At 33.3% G+C, this 23,430-nt stretch overlaps 1 protein-coding gene across 9 annotated transcripts in view; it reads left to right on the forward strand.

Annotated features, from left to right (window-relative positions):
• Positions 1–23,430, forward strand: part of CACNA2D1 (calcium voltage-gated channel auxiliary subunit alpha2delta 1) — a 450,405-nt gene that overhangs the window by 91,714 nt on the left and 335,261 nt on the right. For all 9 annotated transcript variants that reach the window (XM_039849431.1, XM_039849432.1, XM_039849438.1 and 6 more), the window contains exon 3: positions 5,153–5,269. In XM_039849431.1, coding sequence (XP_039705365.1) covers positions 5,153–5,269 — 117 coding nt within the window. The remainder of the gene's footprint in view (positions 1–5,152; positions 5,270–23,430) is intronic.

Raw genomic sequence — 23,430 nt, forward strand, 5'->3', positions numbered from 1 at the left:
TCTGATTTTTTTACTTCCCTTATTCACGATTATTCCAAAGTGTGGCTGTAATCCATCTTTCTGACTATTACAACCCACGTTATTTTACTTTTCTGAATTCTGATAGTGTAATTTTTTATACTTCTTCATTGGAACACTAATAATCTTCTTATTGGTCATTACCCTATTTTGTGTATTCACTCTAATTTAATCATCATTCAGCTGTTGTATTTATATTCCATTATGTAACTGCATACCACCTTACATAGCCTTGTTATTTTTTTTAGTTTCAAAATAAATATTGATTTTAAAATAAAAGGAAGAACTTGTCAGATGTCAGCATTCCCATTCCTAGCAAAGCCCAGTGCAGTAACCAGTCTCAGTGTCCATTCACTGATTCATGCCACGAATATTTATTGAGTGCCTGCTATGTATAGATGCTGCTGGGCTGCCCCAGTGGGCAAAACAGGGAAAAATCTTTCCTCTTGAAACTTTCATCTTATGCTACCATCTCTTTGATTTTATTTTTTTTCATAGTGATATCTTCCTCTTCTACTTTTAAGGACCTTGTGATTACACTACTCAAGAAGACAACCCAAAATACTCTCTTTCAGTTCACCTGATTCTCAAAACTTAAGTCCATCTGCAAACTCAGTTCTCCTTTGCCATGTAACAATATATTTGTAGATCCTGGGGATTAGGAGGAGGCTGTCTTTGGGAGGCCATTATTCTGCTTACCATAGCCGTCACTCTGTCACTCAGTGTTTGAATACTGTTCTTCTCCCTCTAGTCTCCTTACTTCTGCTTCTAATTCTGCTGTCAGTCCATTCAGCTGGTGAGAAAATCTGATTGGTTTAATGTATTATTGTTTATACACATCTGATGTACTTGGCTTCTTACTGACCATTGATTCAGAAGATAGCTGATCCTACATCTGGTATATCCTGATACACTTAAGCAGGGGCCAAGGGCAAGGTTATATATTAGAATATTTTTACCTGTTTAGAAGGAAACTCCTTGGGCTCTTCTTTCATCAGGGGCTGTCAGACGGGAAATGTCCCTCAGAAAGATGGCTGTGGGCATGGCAGAGATCTTGATGGCTTGTCCAAGATGTTTCATGGGAGAGAAGTAAATGTACAAGTACTGAGGGAAGGAGTTGTCAAAATTTATATATTTAATACTTAATATGCAGAAATTTGACTGTGTTTCCCTTTAGCAAACTAAATTTACTCATGAGCTGCCATTCTCTCTCCCAGCACAGGAGAAACATTAGTATCACCATTTCAAGGTCAGTTTCTTTCAATTCAGAAGAGCCTTTTGTGGTCAATTATAGATTTAATAAATTTCAAGTCCCTCCTCCCTTTCAGTATTCTGTAATGTTCTTGACTTTGCTTCTTGGCTTCTGGGTGCAAGGGGAAACCTATGCGACAGAAAATCTCGGTATTTGCTCTTTTCTCTTCACTTATCATGATATTCAATGTGATTGCTTCTAAAATCTTGGCTGGTCTCCTCAGCCTGCATAGGGACCTCATCTCTGAGTGGTTTTCACCATCACCCTTTTGCTGTACCTTTGCTTTCCACTGTCCATCCCTCAGTCTCTGCCTAGGGATCCCTTTGATTCTGCACTAAGGCAGTCTCCTAGCAGACATTCTGATCCTTAATTCTCAGCTATCTTTCTTGCTGATCCCAAGGGGCTTTTCTATTTCCTTACATCCTGCTGAAGCCAAGAGAGATTTCTGGTAGAGTGGCATTGCAGATTCACTTTGCGTAAACATACCATGTTACCATTTCACCTTCTGCTCTGGGAGAGGTTTGGTCCATTATGATGTGAAATGGAAATCAAACTCTCTCCACTCTGATATTCCAAAGCCTGAATCCCAGTGTTCTCACTAATGCAATAGTTAACTGAATGTGTTTTTTTAGGTTTCTTTAAGTGAGTAAAGGATATATAATGTATGTGAAACTCCTCAAAGTGGTATAGAGTAGCTGCTGGAAAGTGATTGTTAATCTTCTAGTATAATCTTCTAGGTCATCCAAAACTTGGAAGCCTATCTAGCTTTTAGTAAGCATCTCTAAGGTATCTGTATTATTCCATGACATAATTCCATGGCATAATACCAAGTATTATGATACTTGAAACATTTCTTTAGTTATGTTCATGAAGCAATTATATTAATGAGTGATGTCACCTTTTAGATATTGCATGTGTGGTTATTTTTAAGTGTATTATCCTGAAGATTATAATAACACTCTGGACTTAATTAGAACAAAAAGACTTAGAAAGGGGTTTCCAGTGAAAAAGATAGGGAAACCAAATTCTCTGTTGTCATCACTGCAAAACTTGGTTTGTCAATGTAATAGTGAAAGTACATTAAAGCCAGTTAATTGAGATTGTAAGAAAGAATGAATGTACAGGTGACAGGTATTCTTTTGTCAAAGCTTGTGTCAAGGATGGCAGGGAGAAGGCTTGAACCACTGAAAAATTAAAGCATATTCGTATATCAGTCAGGAGGAAGAAACATCCTGTCTTGGATTCTCTTTATGTGTTGCATTCTCTCTTACAGAAGAAATGGAAGCCGTTGTCACACCGCATATGAGGAGTTGACATGTAATTTGAATAGAGCTCTGTCTTGTGCCAAAAAGTCATATTATTTCCACCATGATGTTGTTCTTTCAGAAAAGATGTTGGATAAAATGCTAAAGCAAATAATTTTTTTTTTAAGGAAAAGATACTTAAGGTTCTATTTAAAAAGTTATGTGTTAGCATGTTTAATACTGTAGAAGTATGGTTTATTTTAGTGGCAGAAAATATTGTAAATGTCTATACATTATGAAAATATATCATATAATCTTAAAAATCCATGTGAAACTTTCTACTTTGAAAGTTGTTTACTAAACCTTTACCAGGAGATTTTTTGAGAGCCTTCACAATACTTCATGCAGCAACAAATAATATTGTATTCTTTAAAACCAGAAGCAAGAGTTACTTCTTTTGGTGGGGCAGTTACACGGTTTTAATTAATTTTTATTACTAAGAAGACATTGCAAATGTGGTTTTATATGTAAAAATGGACAGAAGAATATTTACATTGAAGATCGAGAATGGAGCTTTTTTTATTCCAATTTTTTAAAGTTTATTTGCAAGCTAGAGCTTGTTTTTTTTTTTTCTAAGCATTTAAAAATTACTTTAGAAATGGAATTTGAGAGAATATCTTATATATTTGAGAGGATATGTATGTATATACTTGAGCTAAATTGCTTCTTTTGATTAATAACCCTTTTATTCTTTAAAGCACCTATAATGTGTCTGGCATATGTAGGTAGTGCTTAATAAATGATGTATCTGTAGTACATAATGCGAAGTACAGACTGTGCATCTTGAACTAATCTCCGCCAACCCTGAATTATATTGTAGTCCCTATATCACAAGGAGGTTAGACTTCATACAGAAACGAACAACATATTAATGGTTCAAAGCACAACTATCTTGCACACCAATTAGCTATATTGGTTTTTTTGCCAAGAACTAAATATCTGGATCAATTAAAGTGATGTTGACGTTTATCTGTTTGTATTCTGATCAATTAATCTATTCAGGAGTTCATGTTCCTGGATGTCATCTTAGGCTGAAATGAAAGAGAGAGCCTTCAGTGGGATGGCATTCATCAAGGATAAACTGGGTCTTTAAAATAGAGCTTAATAATCTGCCCCTGAGCAGAAAGCACAAGCAATCCAGTCATGTGCATGAATCCTGGATGAAACTAAATATGGGTTTTTTTTATGACTAAATTTTTGTGCCTTGAATAGTTAGAATGAAAACCTGCAAGGTCAAAATTCAGACGAGTATGGGAAAACCTCTTAGTTTCAATAAGTCAAAAAATTTCAGGATTAAAACTTTGATTTAAATATTTTAAAACTAATAATTTTTAATCACTTAAGTAAAAAAATTATAAGTTTATGTAAAACTAATGCGTGCTCTGTTTTAAATAAGTGTTAGCATATGTATTTATGTCTATTTGAAACCGGTGCTCACCAATAGCATTCATGCTCAGCTGGGACCGGGCTGTAGAACCTGTTGGTGGTAGCAGAATGCTGGAGTTATGCCAGAAAAAGCAGGGTTGAACTGGTTCCCGCATGTGTCTGAATTCACTTCTTATGAGATGATAAAAAACTGCCCGGTCCTGGCTTTCAAAGAAGGTTTAGTCATGCATGTGTAGCCCATCTGTTGGATACATAAGGGATTTCCTTCTCTGCTCAGCCCTCCAGCCACAAACATGGTTGCTCATCGCCGCCACCCCTCCTTCCTTAATTCTTCCTCTCCTGTCAAGAGTGTACAGGCTCTGCAAATCAGGTGCATCTTATGCCACTCTAGGGAAATTTTTCCATAGACACTGATGTGAGCCAAAAATGTAGTGAGTTTTTCTTTTGCTGCCTAGCTTACTATCAGTACAGTTTGAATTAGTGATTTAAAAACAATACAAAACATTCAACTTGATAAAAAATATTTACACTATTAACAGTTTTAAATAAACTTTAATATAGACCTCGATGACCTTCAACTCCTCTGTGAAATAAAGCTTCTTGTGTCACGTGATGAACCTTTTTTAGCAGGGGCTTCAAATCAACTCATATTCTCCCGCTACCCCACACCACCCCGCCTCAACCCACCATTTCATAAGGTTAAGCAGCATACACTTTAGCCTCAGTAGTTCTTAGTGAAGGAGAACAGTGAGAAGGTTCCCTCAGTATATTATTGCTTTCCACTCTCTCTTACCTTTGTTCTCTGCACACATCCTCCAGGTTTGACTTCTCAAGCTTCAGTTCACCTTATGTTTTCTAGAATGGCCTCCCTTTTTCTTTAAAATGCAGATGACAGTCAATACCAGGTTTTGAGTGTGGAGGTATAATTCAACTCACACAATTGCATATACAAACCATCGTGGTACAAGATGTTTTACATGTTTTACGTTAATGTGAAATAATTATTTTGGCGAGCTGGTGGTCTTAAACTAAACATATGTTTAACACAACTAAACTCCAAAAAGACCAAGGTTGAAAAAAAAGGGTAGGTTTTTCTAATCAATTGTTTATGGCTTTAAATACATCCTAATGTGAACTTATGAGCCAAATAAGTAATTATTGTTCTTATTAATTTTCTTTTCTGTTCACACAGATTTATGAGAAATACCAAGATTTGTATACTGTGGAACCAAATAATGCACGCCAGCTGGTGGAAATTGCAGCCAGGGATATTGAGAAACTTCTAAGCAACAGATCTAAAGCCCTGGTGGTGAGTTTAAATTGGATCTGCTCATTTTATTATTTGCCATTACTTATTTATTATTTATTTTTTCATGCTTTATTTGGAGGTTTTCTTTAGTATACTTTCTTTACTATGGAAACTTTGTTCATCTAATATGTTTATGGTAAACCCAAAATAATCAGTTGGCTTATTTCTGATTATTACTTTATTATGTTTTTTTATATTAGGCAATTTTACACAGGGATAGTATATTGAATTGGTACATTCATCTTTTATAAATATGAAATCACAATGCATAATAATAATCTTTAATCAATCATACAGCATAAAACTCACAAACATTGCCAGCAACCTGAAAACTGCCTTCCTAGCACTTTCCTGTCCCATCGCCCTGCCTCCCTGCCAGAAGAGGCCGATACTCCAAATATATGATTATTTATTTCTTTGATTTTTCAAAATAGTTGTACCTCATATTAATGTTTTGCTGAATAAGATATTTGTTAGTTTGCTTGTTTTTCAGCTTTATTAAAATCACATTATACTCTCTGTAGTCCTCAGCGACTTGCTTTATTCCATCGACATTATCTTTGTATGATTTATCTGGATGTTTGTACTAGCTTTAATTCATTTTTATTCATAGTTAAATATTACTTTATGAGGATATATCAATTTATTTATTTATTCTATGTTGCTGAATTATTACTTGGATTGTTTCTAGATGAGTGCTACTAAATATAGTACTGCTAAATTTTCTTGAACAAGTTTCTTGGTACACATGTGCAAGATATCTATAGGGTCAATACATGGTAGTTGAATTACTAGACTGCAGGGTATTCACAAAGTCCACCTTACAAAAGAATGACAAATAGTTGTTTCAATTTAGATCTCCACTAGCAATATGAGTCCTCACTGGTCCATTTTCTGGCCAATAAATAGCAGTGTCAGATTTCTTAATTATAGGCAATCAAATGGGTGTAAAATGGTACTTCTACTTGTTACTGATGAGGTAGACATCTTGTTTTATATTCATTCACTGTTCTTTCCTGTTCAGTGAAATATCTGTTCATATTTTTTGCATATTTTTATTTTCTAAATTGATGTATAGGTTATGCATTCTTGATGGAAATTCATTTATGTTATATATGATGCAAATCTTTCCAATTTGTCACTTCTCCTTTCGTTGTCTTCATGGTGTATTTTGATAAAATAAGTTCTTAATTTTAATGCAGTCAAAGTCAACTCAAAAAAATTATTAGTATTTTAGGATGTGTGTTTTGTTTAAGAAAGCCTTCTCGGGAGCCTTTGAGATCTTGATTCTCGGCATATGTTGTCAGTTTGGCTCAGATAAACTTATAAAAATTCCAGAAAAGAAAGAAAGAAAACAAAATCTTTCCTTTCTCTTACGTTATTTATTTATTTTTTTTATATTTTATTTTAAAAGGTTCTGTCTTTCAGATTTATTTAATCCACCTGCAACCAGTATCTGTCTATAATTGCAGACTACAGTCCAAATTAAATTCTTTTTAACCAGTTTTCTCAAGGCCATTTATTAAACACCTTCCTTCCCCTGGTAAGCTCCAATTATCAGGCTAGGTATCTGGTAGGTCCAGTACCTTACCCTGTTCTTCTTCAGAAGGATCTTAAATATTCTCGAACTTGCAGAATTTATCTAAATTTTAGATTCAGCATGTTATTATCTAAGACAGTCTTTACTGGGATTTTGATTGCCATTGCATGGACTCAGACCAAATTGAGAAGAATTAATATCACTATGATATTTTGTCTGTTTATAATCAACAATTTTTTGTGCCATTCATAAAGTTTTAAAATTTCTTCATAAAGCTTTTATACATCTTTTGTTAGATATAATGATGGTGCTTAAATTTCGCTCCTCTTATTCTACAAATTTCAGCACTGTTACAAGTGTTTGTCTCTGGACAATTTTGAATTCTAACTTTACTATTTACTTATCACTCACAGTTCAAATTTTCAGCTTACTATATTTTATATTTATTATGACACTTAGAAATTTCTCTTGCTTGTTTGAGCACTTATAAATCTTTACATTTCTTAAAATATCCAGGATCTTGCTATGATGTAACAGGAGGACCTTTGGAATATTTGGTATGCCATATTGCCAGAAGTTGAAATATTTATTATTTAAGAAATATATAAATGAGTAATTTATGGTAAGATAAGCTTTCATGGCTAGAAGATTCAAAGCATTATCTTCAATTTTGGGTATGTGAATACCATTTTTAGGTATCATTTATAGATGTAAAGTGTGTTTTCAATAAAAGTTTATCTAATAAAAATAAGATACTTTCTACTGAAGTAATTAATAGTCATTAATGACATTAATGAATGACAGCTGAAAATGATTCCATTTATATTGATTTTTATCAGGTTATATTTTCCCTCTAGATGTAGGAAGCAGGTAATTTGGACATCAAAGTCCCTTGAAAAGGGTCATAGAATGAAATAGGATGAATCTTGCCTTAATGGTATTAAAATAAGATCCTACTGAGACTTTTTAAAAAAATCATTTGCAATTGAAATTCTAGACACCTGGTGCATTATTTGAGTTTTCTTAGGGGGGTGGGGATCAGTGACTGTCTTAAGTGCACCATGGCAGAATACAGACAACACAATGACTAATTAAATGTAGAATTAGTTCGCTTTTATGTCAAGGAGAAAGATTTATATTTGTTTTCAAACTAAATTCTTTATTTAACTTTTTTGATTCCACAAAAAATAGAAAACACATTATTTAAAAGAAAAATATTTTGAGGCAAATGTAAAACAGGTGCTACATTGTACTGTAAATGAATGCAAGATGACATTATTAATTTGCCTCTATTTTTGTTGTAGGCTTATACTCAGGGAAACTTCTGAATTAAAGGATCTTTAATTTACCTGGGTAGGATCCCATTGTTTAAGTAAATATATTGAAAAAATCATGAATATGCAAATTTGAGGTAGACAATAAAACTTAATACTAGTTAGACCTTACTGAGTCTAAGTAGCATTATCTAATTATTTCTCATAATAATACTGAGCTCTAGACAAAACTATTAGTCTCATTTGTCAATAAGGAAACGAGGTCTTTGAGGATTCCTTTAACTTGCTCAAGGAAACATATTTAATGTACAATTTCACTGCTTCTCAAACTTTAATGTGCATATAGTTCACTTGTGGTTCTTGTTAAAATGCAGATTTTTATTCAGTAGCTCTGGTCAGGGATACTGCATTTCTAGTAAGCTCTCAGGTGATGCTGATGTTCTTAGTTCAAAAAGACTGTGCGTACTTTGAGTAGCAGGAATGTGAGGGGATTCAAATTCAGGTGTGTCTGACTTAAAGATCTTCATTTTTAGTCATTACACAATATATCCTTTGGCCTGAAGAAGTGTATAATCATAAGAGGAAGAAATGAGGGCTAGATAGCATGCTGTAAATTACCATTTATTCAAATGAAGAATTGAATTGTTCCAGTAATAGAATATTTTGGAAGACTATGAATTTTTCAGGGAAGTTTGTATCACTTAGCCATCTTCAAAACAATGAATCAATGAAATAAAATATACATTATTGAATTTTTTAAATTTTTATTTGAAAACAATTTAAACCTTTATTTTTTAGTGTCAAGGTTATCGACTAAGATACCTTTGAAAATAGTAAACAAACTGGAGGTTTTTTTTAAAGTGGGATAATTACATTATCTGTGATACATTTTATTATGCATGCACAGACACATATTTTATGTATTTGAACATTAAATTTTTAATTCTGTCTTTTATAGCCTGTTGATTAAAAACCAAAATAACCCATTTTATTACTTTATGCTTATCTTGCTTTTGTTTATATATTTGACTCAAAACTACTCCAACCAACATTTTCTGTTTTTCAACTTCAGCAATTTATTTAGACTTTTATTCACACTTATATTGTGCTGTGATGTTTTCATCTACTTCATCAACCAGCCTTAGAAAGAGCTGTAAGAGAAATCAATGTAAAAAAAATAGTTGGTTTTACCCTAAAACCACCTCTTTCATAGACAGACTTTTGCACTTAAGTTGTTTTTTGGTTTTGATTTGTTTTTTGAGACTACATAAAAATGTTATGGTTCAGATGAACCTGTGAAGTAGGCACATTAAACATCTATTTGTTCTTGTTTTAGAAATGAGGAAACTCAGAAAGGATCAAGGTTCTTGTCCAGAGACTTGTACAGATAACATGAGGTTGTGGTGGAATTTAATTTTAGGACATCTGTCTACAAATCTAGCTTTCTCCTCCTGTAAGTCCACACTGGTATTTTCAGCCATTTTATTTCCAAGATACAGCTTCTAAATGACTATATCTCACTATTTTTCTTGCTATACTTATGTCTCAGAAACTGACTCAATATGACTATTATCCTGCTAACATTGTTGGGTTATTTTTAAGCAATCTTGAATCAAACAATGTTCAGAAGCATAGAAGAAACATTTATTTCATCCTGAGCTAGGCTGAAAAATCTGCAAGTGTTAATGAAGCTTTCTCATGGGAGAAAGCTTTTCAACAAAACAATTCAACCTCCAATGATGCCTTCTGAAAGGTGGAGATGAATGAAATAAGTGGTCTCATTGTTCACCAACCAGCACAGCTAAGGAGATCTGCTGAGTTAATGAAGGATCCAGGTTATAATAAAAAGATTTTTCTAGTGACACTTTTTCAATTATGGTGTATCCTGTCTCCCTCTGGCTGTCCTGGTAACCTTAATTAAAACTGCTGCAATCTATTATGAAACTTTAAAAACTATGCGATGCCCCAACACTTAATTCAGCCTTCATATTCAGTTATGATTAGCTAATGAAAAAAAGAAAATAACAAGTGTTTTCCAATGACTATTAAAATAGTTTTTTTTTTTTTTCCTTTTCTGGAAGAGGTAGATCATTGTTGTTTAACAGAATTGTTTTATGGGTCTTTAGCTCTTAGACCAATAGTTCTCTATCTTTTATATTATCATCAAAGACTGTAGAGTTTGCTAAAATGCAGATTCCTGGCTTTTATCTCTGGAGATTTTAACTCAGAAAAAAAAGGAAGAACTCTCAGAAAATTAAGTCCAAAGAAGTGATAAAGAGGTGGAGAAATAAATGTGAAATTCTTTAGAGACTTGAAGTATTTAAAATGTAATGTATTTGGGTTTTAGGAATCATTGGTTTACTTTTGTAAGAACCAATTTATTACACTACGTTAGAGTGAAATAGAGACTACAGTGTTAAAAGAGTGGTTAGGAAGTGAGAAATTGGCAAGAAATTTGTTTGCATTTTTGTGGTTTGGCTGGATAGTGAAAGAGAACTATGGAGTACTACTAAAGACTTTTTTTGTTTGTTTTTGAGGATGGAAGGCATATAAGCATGCTATAGATAGAAGGGAAGGAATCTATGAACTGTGAAAATAAGAAAAAAATATGAATGTTGAACGATAATTTCAGAAAAAACAGCAGAGTCATACAATGTATCTTTGAAAAAATGGTAGTATCTTTCACTTGAGACAGAAGGGATATTAAATATGAATAAAGATAATTGAATTTGTAGGTAGAGAAAATTTGAAAGTCACATTGGATGACCACTTTTCTCTTGGTAAAATAGAAGTTCATCTTATATGCAGAGAACAACTGGGGCCATACTAAAGATTTGGGGGAGCAAGGTAAGAAAAAGTGAAAGGAGTCTGCTGTGGGTAAGTGAAATGATGGATAAAAAAACAATCTAGAGCCTTGCTAACATTGAGAAAAAAACAGAAATATAACATATCCTCATGTTCTAAGAGTGAGTGAGATGTTAAGCTACATCTGAATTTGAAAGAGCTGTCTGAAAAGTGTGTGTGTGTGTGTGTGTGTGTGTATGTTTTGAACATTAGTTCAAAATTTGTCTTGAGGATATAAATTTATCTAGGTTGAAGAGAACAAGAGAAAATTATTTTGGAAAAGGTATGTAATATTATGCTATTTCTGTTTCCCCAGAAGAAAAGTGTGCTTACCTTTCTCTTTAATCTTAGTATAAATGTTTTGAGAGGATTACTCATATTGCTTATATATTTCCCTTTGAGTCTAAGTGGTAAAGGGACTAGGTAATCCACTATTTGTTTTGCCAAGTTGAGATTACTTTTATTTATTTGAATTTGATACATGCCTCTGGATACTAAAAATAAAGTGCTCAGTGAGGCTGGATATGCCTGCTTGGTGGCTGAGCGATGGAGAGTGGCTTCATTAGGCACAAGCTTATACACAAATCAAAGCAGAGGTGGGCCTTCTAGGATGGAGCTAGTCTGGGGCTCAGTCCAATAGGTCATTCTTCCACGGGCAAAGCCTGTCCTGGAAGAATGACCTATTGGACTGAGGGTAGATATACACTGTCAGATGGGAACTGAGGTGTGCAGGTAGCCAGAAGTGTGGCATTAGTAGTTGGATATTCTGGCTATCTCCAAACAATGCAGGGCAGCATCCCAAGAGAGGAACAAGACAGTGATGAATATCCGCTAGTCCCAGAGAGTGCCAACACACAATTACAGCCCTCTGTGTACAAAATTATAGTACTCTTAGTTAAAATATGTATCCAGACAGCTAGTATCTACATCAGGATCTTTTCAAGATTTAATGTGAGTTTTAGGGCAGAAAGTCTAGAGAAAATTCATTTAAAGAAGTGGATGAGTGAAAGAAAAACATTGCTTTTTTTTTTTTTTATAGCATTCCACTGCTTCAACATAATGATTACATGCATAATCAAATCAGCCTTCTCTAACAAGGCTTGGCACAATATAAACAGTACTAGAAGAAAAGGACTGTTGAGACCAACTTGGATTGAGGATTGACAGAATAAATTCTGTAAACATCAGGGATACTTAAGAAATAGTTGAAATAGTTGAAGAATTCTGATAGGTAGGGTCTATTAATGGCCAAGAATTACGAGTTCAAGAAAGTAGACTATTTTATATGGATAAAATGTAAGTTTATAGGAAATAGTGGCGAAACAAGAAATTTTGATAAGTGATATAATTTCAAGAAATTAAGAGCTCTGGTTGATAACAAGATTGAGGCATGAGTGAGTAGTCAGGCTACTTAAATGGAGAAGAGCAAAAGTTTTTGAAATTTTATTAATAAGGAGCAAATTCATAATTAACATTTATCAAATGTCTGCTATGATCTGAATGCTTTGCTAGGCTCTTTCCACATATTTTAACATAATTTCTATGCTGCAAAATGGGTATATTAATCACGTTTTAAAATGAGAAAGTGAAAACTTAGATAATTAAAAAATTTGTCCAATTCTACACAGCTAGCAAGTAATTCAAACCCACGATCGTGTGTATACAAAGTACTTGGTGTTTCCTTTGAGGCCTCTTTTTAGAAACTTCCCACATTAACTCCTTTAATCTTCACAGTGCATAAGCTAAAACTCAGAGAGATTGAAAGTCTTGACCAAGTCTTTTACAGAGTGAGAGCTTTGGGCTTGAATTCTTGTTTTTAGGTTATCTGGCTTTTAGCTCTCGGTACATATTTCTCGGTTCTATGGCATCTCAATAATCTCAACCAAAAAAATATTTTGTTATTTGTCCAATTCACTCAGATCTCTCTGTACAGGCGGCATATAACTATTATAACTAAATAAGCCATGCAAATTATGTTAATTATGGGTCTCATAGTATCATTGAATTTAAGTCCTGTAAAGTCACATCTTCCTCTACTTTATTTGCCATAGCGTCTAATACCTACCTCTAGAGCATAATTTAGCACTAAATAAAGCACAGATATATATAATCTTCAGAATATCTTTCCGGTTAATGGTTTCACAGTAGAATGCCTCTTGATCGTTGAAATACAACTTTCACAAAATAGGTCTCAATAAGATCTTTTTGTTTCCTGTTTGGTTTTTGCCGATGCTTGTAAGGCAACTATTTATATATACAGCTTCCAAACTCTGTATTTTTTAACAATGTGATATCTGGGAGGGATTTTGATTTACATTCCAAATACAATTAGTAGAACATCAGTGTTGTATGTAGATGCTTTGAAGAACAGGCTGGTTGTCAACAACCAAGGAGATTGCATGTTTTCTGCTGGCACTAAGAAGCCAAGTGGAGTCTATAAACACTTGTATGTTAACAGTCGTATCCCTTGTTTCATTAGAAAGTGATGTTTGTAGCACTTTACACTTAATATGAGTGTTTCTTCCATTTTCAGTACATTTTCACATTTGATAAGTATATTTTACTGTTTTACTTAGGGTTTAAAAAGCTGATTGGGGGTGTGGGTTGATACAAATACATCGTGTATTTTTTCCACTTGACATCATAAATGATAGGCTATCAGAATTTTCATTCAGAACATCTGACTTTTCTGAAGCAGATTACTGGCCTAGATGGGCTATGTCTATATTTATTGATACCGTTTGTTAGTGTGTTAAATGGAAATTCCTGCATATGTCACCATATTTCCTATCAGGTTATACACTTTAGCACCTTTGTGGATTTCAAAATCTAACATAATTATAATGATAGGAATTTGGGACTAAACAGAAGGGATGAGGAAACACTAAATACTGTTTAGGAACTCTTAAGTTATACTAGGAAGAAAATAACAGATCCATATACCTGTAACTATGCTGCAATTCTCTACCATACTCAGCATTTTCATTTTTATAAGATTCTGTTCTGATTAATATTTTATTTAAAGGTTTGCAGTGAAGTGTTTTTAAACACTTTATGTTGTATATCTCTAGTGCTAGAAAGTCCTTTCTCCATCCTCCATTCCATGAAGTAGTGTCTGCACTAAATGACTATATGAGCAAAGACACTTTTGGAAAAAAAAGGCAGTTGCCAAATATACCTTAAAGATGGATAGCACAATTAATGTATAGTGCACCTAATTTTTTAATGGAAGGTATTCAGACAAGGAAAGGTTTAGGGCAACAATGATGGTCTCTTTCTAATAAAAAAAATCTCTTTTGAAAATGTGATACTCATAGTATTGCATTGACTTAATTCTATAAGATCGAAAAGTAGCATTTAAAGTATCAACAAGAGCATTACTGTGTTGGCAATTTGACAGAGATAATGTATGCTTGAGATGACACAGCACTTGAAAAAGTTAGGGTAAAAGAAAGTTTTGGTTTGTTGGTTGCATTGAGTAAAATGGGAATTAGATATGTTAAGTGACTTGCAAAGCCCACATAGTCAGGAACAAATATATAATATGTGGGGCTCATGCAAAATGAAAATATTAGGCCCTTATTAAAAAGTAATTAAGAATTTCAAGACAGCAGCAGAGCATTAAACCAATTGTGGAGTCGATCTGCGTGAAGAAACCTATCTAACTGCATAGGTTGCATAACCATGAGGCTGGCCAGCCCTTGCACACAGATGATTAGTGGCAGATCTGGAACTGGACTTGGGATTCTTTACTACTCCTACAGTGCTCTTTCTATGATGATAGTCATTGAACATTACCTGGTGACTTGAGAGTATGAAACCAATGAGAAGTTGTTAAAAAATAATCCCAAAGTGAGGGGAAAAAAATCCATATTTCATTCTACTTCTGTTTTACGAATTTGAAAACTTATTCAAACAGACAGTAGAAATGCTCTGATCTTAATGTGCTAGTAAATGGTGTTTGTATCAAAATAGTTATGGAGAAACAGTGCTAATCCAAGGTCACCCTCTTTGATGCACATAATGCAATCTTTAGATAGACCTCCATAGCCTTAAAATTGAAGACGAGCCAATCAAGTAGTGTTTGCAGTGCCTGTTGAAGGCATTGATAGAGTTGATCTTCAAATAGTGTTCTGATTCTAAAATATTCTTAACCTTATTTTTCTAATCTATTGATATTTAGTGTTTTCTTTTCCTCATTAACCCCTTATTATCCTGCCACAGTATTATATAAACTCGAAACCTTCCTCTTTAAATTAATTTTCTAACTTTTACTTAGTAAATGCAGGCAGAATACCTATGTGACAATCTACCTATGTGACACTATTCTAGCTTTTTGTATACACAGTTCTTTTGATTCTATTCTCCATAATTTTTTTGAGCTTGTAAAATCAAGAACTGTATTTGCAAAGATGAGCTATCTGTGCTTTCCTTAAAATCTGACAGTTTACCATTAGAATGGTGGAATGCCTTGTTAATTTAATTAAAATATTATATAATCATAAATCTTGAAAAACTTGTGGGAATTAATTTTTCTGGCCTCTTCTCAGGCAGGTGACTGAACCACCAAGCCATTCCTTCAATAGTGAAGCTTCCACAAATATTGTACCCCACTATTGTTATTTAGCTTGTTTTTCAAGAAATTATTTCTAACATCATGTTCTTGTCTAATTTAAACCCATTTTATTTTCAGTCCCCTATGTGCATTAAATTTTGATTGGCATTTTTCTTATGAGAATTTCTCATTGTATGTGTGTGTGTAGGGCGGGGGAGCAGTAATAGGAGCCATCATCAACTCATCCTAGCTTAACATTCTTGGCAAATGATGATTCTCAGTTGCTAAGCAATCATTACTGCCAGACATTGTGTTAAATGCTTTACACACATTATTAAATTTAATCTTCAGAACAACCTTATGAGGTAGGTATGTTAATTTGTCTGAAGATTAGAGTTTTATTGAGATATAATTGACATACAGCACTATATAAGTTTCGGGTGAAAGCATAATGATTTGACTTACATGTATCATGCAATGATTGCCACAGTAAGTTTAGTTAATATCTGTCATCTTATATAGATACAAACAACAATACACATCTTTAAATGAGGAAAATGTTTGATTATTTTATTACAATTAGTTCATATAAATAGAATGGTTGAGTCAAAAGTAGATGGATATTATTTAAATTTTTCAAGGAAATAATAACCTTTACTCTTTCCGTTAACTCCTTCTCTCGATTTTTAAATTTGTTTTTAAATATCAGGGCTTCTGGTAAACCTTAGGTAGGAGTGACCAGGCTGCATTTGGCCCAGTATAAGTTAAATATGGTTCTGTAAGTAGTACATAATTTTAAACAATAGGTATATATTTTTTAATTATTATAATAATGTCAAAAACTCATACTATTCTCTACAGATTAGTGCTTTTGTTTTGGCAAGATAATCAGTTTGAAATTAACAGGCTGGCTGGGGCAAACATCTGTCTTCCAGGTTTATTAAAAAAAAAAATTTAGCCTAAGAGTTGCTGTCACTGATTACACATACCAGTTTATATGCTCTCTCTCGCATCTATTATCCCAGCCACGGGCAGCATTCCAACATGCCGCACTGTGGATGAGTGATCCTGCTGCCGGCAGACCTTGTGTTCTAGGGCAGCTGACACCGTCAAAGCCCAGTGAAGAGGAGCAACCAAGTCGTGTCTTGACAGCCGAGGAATTGGTTCCAAAGGATTGTCTTCTTCTGTGGCTAATTTATCCATTTAGTTCCAGGACTCATTACTTCTCAATTACAGCTACTCCTATAAAATTGGCCTATTGTTGCCTGACAAACCAGTCACCTCTGATTGTTTGTACTGTCTTCTCTCAGAAATTCTAGGTTAGCCAACTTAAAAGTTCAATAATAAATAATAATAATGACTCATTTTCTACAAGAGAGTTTACAAAGAATTCATTGCCCTGTACATTACTGCCTGTGCCATTATTTTCTCCAGCACAACAACATAATGGGAACTCTTAAAAAGGAAAAGAAAGAAATCACCCAGTATATTTTTGTGCTCAGAACATTTCTTTAAAATGTCGATGTTCAATAGCCATTTTTGCTTGTCATTCATAGAAAGAAGTTTGCTCTTGCGGAAGAGTTCATTTTTATTAAATGACTTTGCACGTAACAACTTTCCCTTCTCAAATGGGCATTTTGAAATTTACAAGGTCAAAATAGATTGAGTATGTAATTTCCGATGCCTTTGTGAATAACTATATTTTGACTCACTAATTATAACCATTAAAGTTAAATTAATCTTCATGATTTCTCAGTAGGGAGTGATGTTGTTTTTAAGTTTAAATGTTAAAATATTTTTAAAATAACTTATATAATACCTTACACAGAAGAGTAATAACGATAATAATAATTTATTAAGTGCTTATGATAAGTGCCAAGCACTTATTGAAAGAATGCACTGAGGACTTTATTTACATTTACTTATTTAACCCTTATAGTATACTTCCAAACTTAGTATTAATATTATCTCTATATTATGGAGATATTTCGCTTAAGGATTTGCATCCAGATCCATTTAATTCCCAGGCTTTATTGCAACATTTTTACTCACTTTGCCTTGTACTTACTATCTGTACTCTTCTGAGCATTTTGTATGTATTATTTCATTTAATAATTTCTCCTTCTCTTCCCCCACCTCCCTGTCCCCTTCCTCCCTCTCCTTTAATGTGATAAGGTGAGGATGTACAGATTAGAAAGTTTTAAGTTTATCATCTAAGGTCATGTAGTTGTAAATTGGTCTTTTTGTTTCAAAATAAGATTATATATTATGTTTTATATAAGATGTGCTATAAAAAAGAAGTGGTAATGGTAGCTTATTTTAATTTTAATTAACATGTAAAAAGTGAGAAAGACTAAAAAGAAGGAAGGAATGGAGGGAACAAAGAAGAGAATCTAGCCTTTCTATTCTCTAGTTTAACTACTGTAGTGTATTAAGAAAAATGTGAGTTTGTCTAGTGATAGAGGCAGATCATAAAATCTAAATGTTTTTATAAGCTCAGTGTAATTACTTGGGTTTATGTAGGAAAACCAACTATCTTAGAGTTTCTACAAGCCAGACACTGTTCTGGAGCTTTTATACCCATAAGTGAATATGTTTTGGGAATGTTAGGGAAACTTTGGTCTAGATAGTACAACACATATAGTTGTAGTATAACGATCAAAGTTAATTCAAATGGTTTTTATATCCAAACTTGAGCTTAAATACCATGCAGATACTTATTTTCTTATTATAACCGATGAAACCACTGTATTTTTTTGACATTGTACTTCTCATTTAGTTGGCACTTCAAGAAATAAATTGTATTAACACCTAACACATTGGTTATATGCAAAGATGAAGAGCTAAGTGAATCATTCTAAATTTAAGACATGCTTGAATTAACCAAGTTTTAATTACAAATAGTGAGAAATGCAGGGCATGGTATATAGTTAAGGGACAAGACCTCTCGCTCCATTAAAGGAGAAAGAGAGGCATCATGGGAATAGGAAAGAAAATATGGAGTCCAGCTGGGTTTATCTAGTAGACTACAAAGAACTTTCAAAACTCTCAGAATTTTCATTCTCTTTAAAATTTATAAATATTTAATATATTCACTATCATTCGTTTGCCCCCAATAATTATTTATAATTTTGAAAATGATGTTATCTTTTGGGAATTAGGAGGGAGACAGAAAATGAAGAGATTTATAATTTTGAAAATGATGTTATCTTTTGGGAATTAGGAAGGAGACAGCTCTTCCTTTAATTTCGAAGATGCTAAATGTCTGCCAGTAATCTGGCCGGGAAAATGAGCACTGCTTAATGTTGTCACACTTCCACGATCAAATTTCTTTTCACAAAATGGTAGCGTCTAGTCCTTAGCTGACATTTCACACCAATTGCCCCGTCGCTGTTGGAAGCTAAATCAGCATATTAAGAAGCAGCAAGTGGCACCTAATGCCTGCCTTGAGAAAAGTTACTGCGTTTTAGTTACCGCAAAGATCTTCGCATGCTCTCCCTGAAGAATTTCAGACGTGCTCACTGATTTGAGAAAGCATTTCTCAGCCGCATAGAAAGCACACCGAATAAATACTGGAAGGAGGACAGTTTAAAGACTTAAAGGCAGTTCCTGTCAAGGCAGGCCATACTTTTCCTCTCAGCTGCACACACACAGGGGAATTATCCCTATGATCTGCCAGTGTTTTATTGCCACATAAGTAGGCGTCCATTACAGAAGGAGCTGGCAGTGTACATTTTTGTTGTGTTTGTGTGACAATAGTAATTTCCCACTTCTCCGTTTAGTGACAGTGTTTAAAAAGGAAAACAATGTGTGCATTTTAAGAAGCAGTGAGCTCCAAAAGACTCTTGGTAGCTTGTAAAAATGCAGAATCATATGTACAGTACAATTAACGTGTAAAAATTGGATGGATAATATTCAACAAACCTTAGCCAGTGAAAGACTAGGGTCTGCCCAATGTGCCCTTGATGACACTGGTATGTCATTTTCTGATTCGCTCTGTGGTTGTTACCTGTTCAGGTATGACTTAATCAGATATTTTGATTTATATATTAAGTCTTGATTCAGTTGCTTTGTTTTTCTTTTCTGGTGAAATAGAAAATTGTTTCATTGTATTTGGTTCTCATTACCAGAAAGAAAAAAAAATATGAGCATGTTTCCTTTTAAGGAACTGGATTTTTCTCTTTATGAGAATTTGGGGAGTGGTGAGAGAAAGGAAACTTAGAGTTAAAACCAGCAAGACAGAATTTTTTATATTATTTTTTCTCAGATATAATCAGAGACAAATAGTTTGATGTTTATAAAGACACTTAGTAATGAAAAGAAATCATTAAGTTATCAAGATCATATACCCAAATACCAATAAGCACTACTCAGTGAGAGATGTAAGTTGAATAGTCTGCCCTATGACTGATGAGAACAGTATATTAAATATGCTTAAAGTAGTTATTTTAAATGATTAAAGTTGTTACAATATAAAATATTAAAACTACCTTATTATTTCCTTTTGTAATTCTTAGTGATTCTACTTAATGTTTATAAATATAAATTTTAAACTGCAAGCAATATTATTTGTTAAACAAAATATATATTTATTTTTTTATTTTTGAGGGTCTCTGTTCAGTTTTTCTGTACCTAGAATCCCCATGCCATAAAGTAAATATTATTTAAAAAAAAACACTTCCTACTTGGTGACATTAATCTAGGAATTAATTAAGATTACTACCCAGTCTTTGCAAAGTGTCATTTAGTGATTAACTAAAACAGTAAGAACAAAAGGAGAGAATGAATTATATTTTGATTATTTCTAATATTTGTGAAGCATTAATTGCTTTATACATGGAACTAGCTATGTGGTAAAATATAGTGATGATTGTATGATATCTCATTCAGGATTTGATTTTCTAGAATTTTAATTCCTCACCTTTTTCATGTCATCAATAGAGGATAACATTTTATTTTGAATTAAACAGGTGAATTTTTAAAAATCTACTTTGCCTTTCAGTAGTGTCTTAATTGATATATTTTAGGAGGAGGGGCATAGCCTTATCTTTCCCTTTATTGCAACATTTTCATCCTTTTTAAAGAGATGTTTCTTTTAAACAACATGTAGCTAGCTCTTAATTTTTGATCTAATATGGTAATTTCTGTCTGTTTGAGAGAATACAGTTCTTTATATTTAACTTTATGACTAAAAGACTCAATTTTATTTTTTCAATATTACTTTGTATTGTTTTGCAAAGTTGCTACCTTTTATTCTTTTCTTTAGTTTTATTTTTTATTTTATTTTTTCTATTCTGATCAAACTTTTTTTCTTTGCTTTTTCCCTCTTGGTAATTTGGAAGTTGTGTTGTCCTTTTTGAATGGATTCGTGACACTTTTCTCTTCTCTTATTTTCTTAATGACCCTAGTAAGATACATTGTTTCTCTACACTGATGCTCTGTTTCTCCCTACTTCCCTTAGCCTCCTCAATCCTATTGATACAACTTTGAGATAGATTTCTTATTAGAATTTCCTTGATGGTGTGTGTCCCTTTGGTTTCTGTTTCAAGAATACTTTTTAAGCATTAAGTTCATGTTCCCAGGCAGTCTATCTTTATTTCTTGGGCAGCCGTGTTATCTCTCAATATTTTGTAAATATTATCTTATTGTTTTCTATTCTCTAGGCTTAAGATGAGATGTCTAGGGTAAGTCTGATTGTTTTTGTTTTTGTTATTCCTTTTAGTGCAGCCTGTTCATTATGTCTCAAAGCTTGTAAAAGCTTTACTTATTCTTGAAATTTAAGAATTCTACTAGGACATACCTAGGTGAGCATCATTTCTCATACATTCATCTTAAACTCTGTTAGCCATTCTGATTTTCAGATTCAGGTATTTTCTTTTTTTTTGCCAACTTAGGAGCACTTCTAGAAGTACTTATAAAAGTATATGGTTAATTATAGTCTCTATATTCTTTTAGACTATTTTACTATTTACATGGTAGATTGGCTGCCTAGATCTCTTCTTCACATTTCTTAGCTTTTTTTTTTTTTACTATTTTCATTCCTTTTATTTTAATCTGTTTGAACTTCTTGTATTTGAACTTTCAGGCTGATACTACAGATATCTACAAGGCAATTACCCTCGCCTTTAATTTATCTGCTTAATTTTTTATTTATGGACACTCATGATTTTATTTTACTTTTACCCCCAGAGTTATTTATTTGTTTGTTTTTTGTTTTGTTTTGTTCGCGAGTTGTCTATTTTCTTTATACATTTTGTTTCACTGAAGAATATTCTGATAATTCTACTTAGTCTTCTCTGGACGTATAGTTTTTATCAGTCCCTCTGGGGACTATAGTCTGGCAATAGAAATACACCTCATGCAGGAATCTGACAGGTGGTGAGAGACAAAAGATTCTTTGGGCCCATGTTGTAACCAAGCTTTCAGTCAGGCCTCTGACTTAGAGTTTCCCTGCACATTCTGAGCCTCAAGAGCTAGGAACTACTTACTTAGCTCCTTCTACTTTTTTCAAGTTGGTTCTATTTTAAAAATAATTTTAAAGTATTTTCAACTGTACAGAAAAGTTGCTTGATCAGTAAAAAAATACAGTTATGTCCTGTTCAGTTTTGTTTTTCAAAAGTGCTCCATCTTCCCCCCCCCAAAAAAAAACAAAAAACGCACACATAGGATGAGTTACTAAACCATTCTTCTTGGCTTTTTGAGGTCAAATAGTCTCATAGGAGACTGCATCCAACTTGGCGGAGGGTATGGGTAACATAGGTACTAGATGCTAACTCTTCCTTGATTGTCAACCTTTTATTCCTCATCCTAGGTTTCCATACAAATTCTAGTAAATGTTTTACCCCATTGGGGAAAGAAGTCCTATATAGTTTTTTCTCTTGGATTTTGTTATGGGCTGAATTGTATCTCTTCTTGAATTCATATGTTGGATACATAACCCCTAGTCCCTCAGAATGTGGTTCCCCATCCAATATGATATGTGTCCTTATACGAGGAGGAAATTAAGACACAGACAAGCAAAGAAGGACGACCATGTGAAGACACAGGGATAATGTGGCTATCTATAGCCAAGGATAGAGGCCTCAGAAAAAACCAACCTTCCTGACAATATGAACTTGAATTTCTAGCATCCAGAATTGTGAACAAATACATTTTTGTTGTTTAAGCCACCCAGTCTGTGGTACTTTGTTATGGCAGCCCTAGCAAATTAGTGCAAATCTCAATAGATCCAGTTTCCCAGAGGTTCCAGTAGGTGATTGATTCAGCAGAGGCAAAGAGCTTGACTGATTGATTCAGGAGAAACAGGAGATGGGAGGAAAGGGTCATTATAATCCCAGAATCTCTCCCACCAAGTGAAACTCTATTCATTAAATGGCAAAATGGTACACATTTATTATTCTTAGTTCCAACCATGTGAAATATACTAAGAAAGTAAAATTTTGGATTCTTTTAAGCAAAACATTAATTTTTATTGCTTTTCAATTATAAACATACATTTCAGGATATATTATCTAGTTGTAAATTATACAAAAGTCTTACCATGTCATTAATCAGTAGGAAAGAATCACTTTTAAAGTTATCTTTGGGTAAATATGGGGACAATCCAAATCTGACAGTTTTTGTTACTTTTAATGTCTGTGACAAAATTTTCTGGAAGATACAAATTTCTATCCAGATTTATTTGTGTACTTCCTTTAACTACATTTTCTCTCTCATTGATTATCCAGCAATAACTGTGTTATATAAGAAGGTAATATTCTTAAAAATCTAGAACAGGAGAGACAAAACCATGTGTCTTTTTTTACCCCACAGTGAAATATGAAGTGGAATGGTAAAAAAAGAGTGCTGAAGTCATTGTTAGCATCAGTCATATTTGCTTTGAATCATTACATTATCATGGGTATAAGGATGGATAAGATTATCTCATGAATTTCTGTACCATATTAAA

This window comes from Pteropus medius, unplaced genomic scaffold (assembly GCF_902729225.1).
Source record: "Pteropus medius unplaced genomic scaffold, Ma_sr-lr_union100, whole genome shotgun sequence".
Taxonomy (NCBI): Eukaryota; Metazoa; Chordata; class Mammalia; order Chiroptera; family Pteropodidae; genus Pteropus; species Pteropus medius.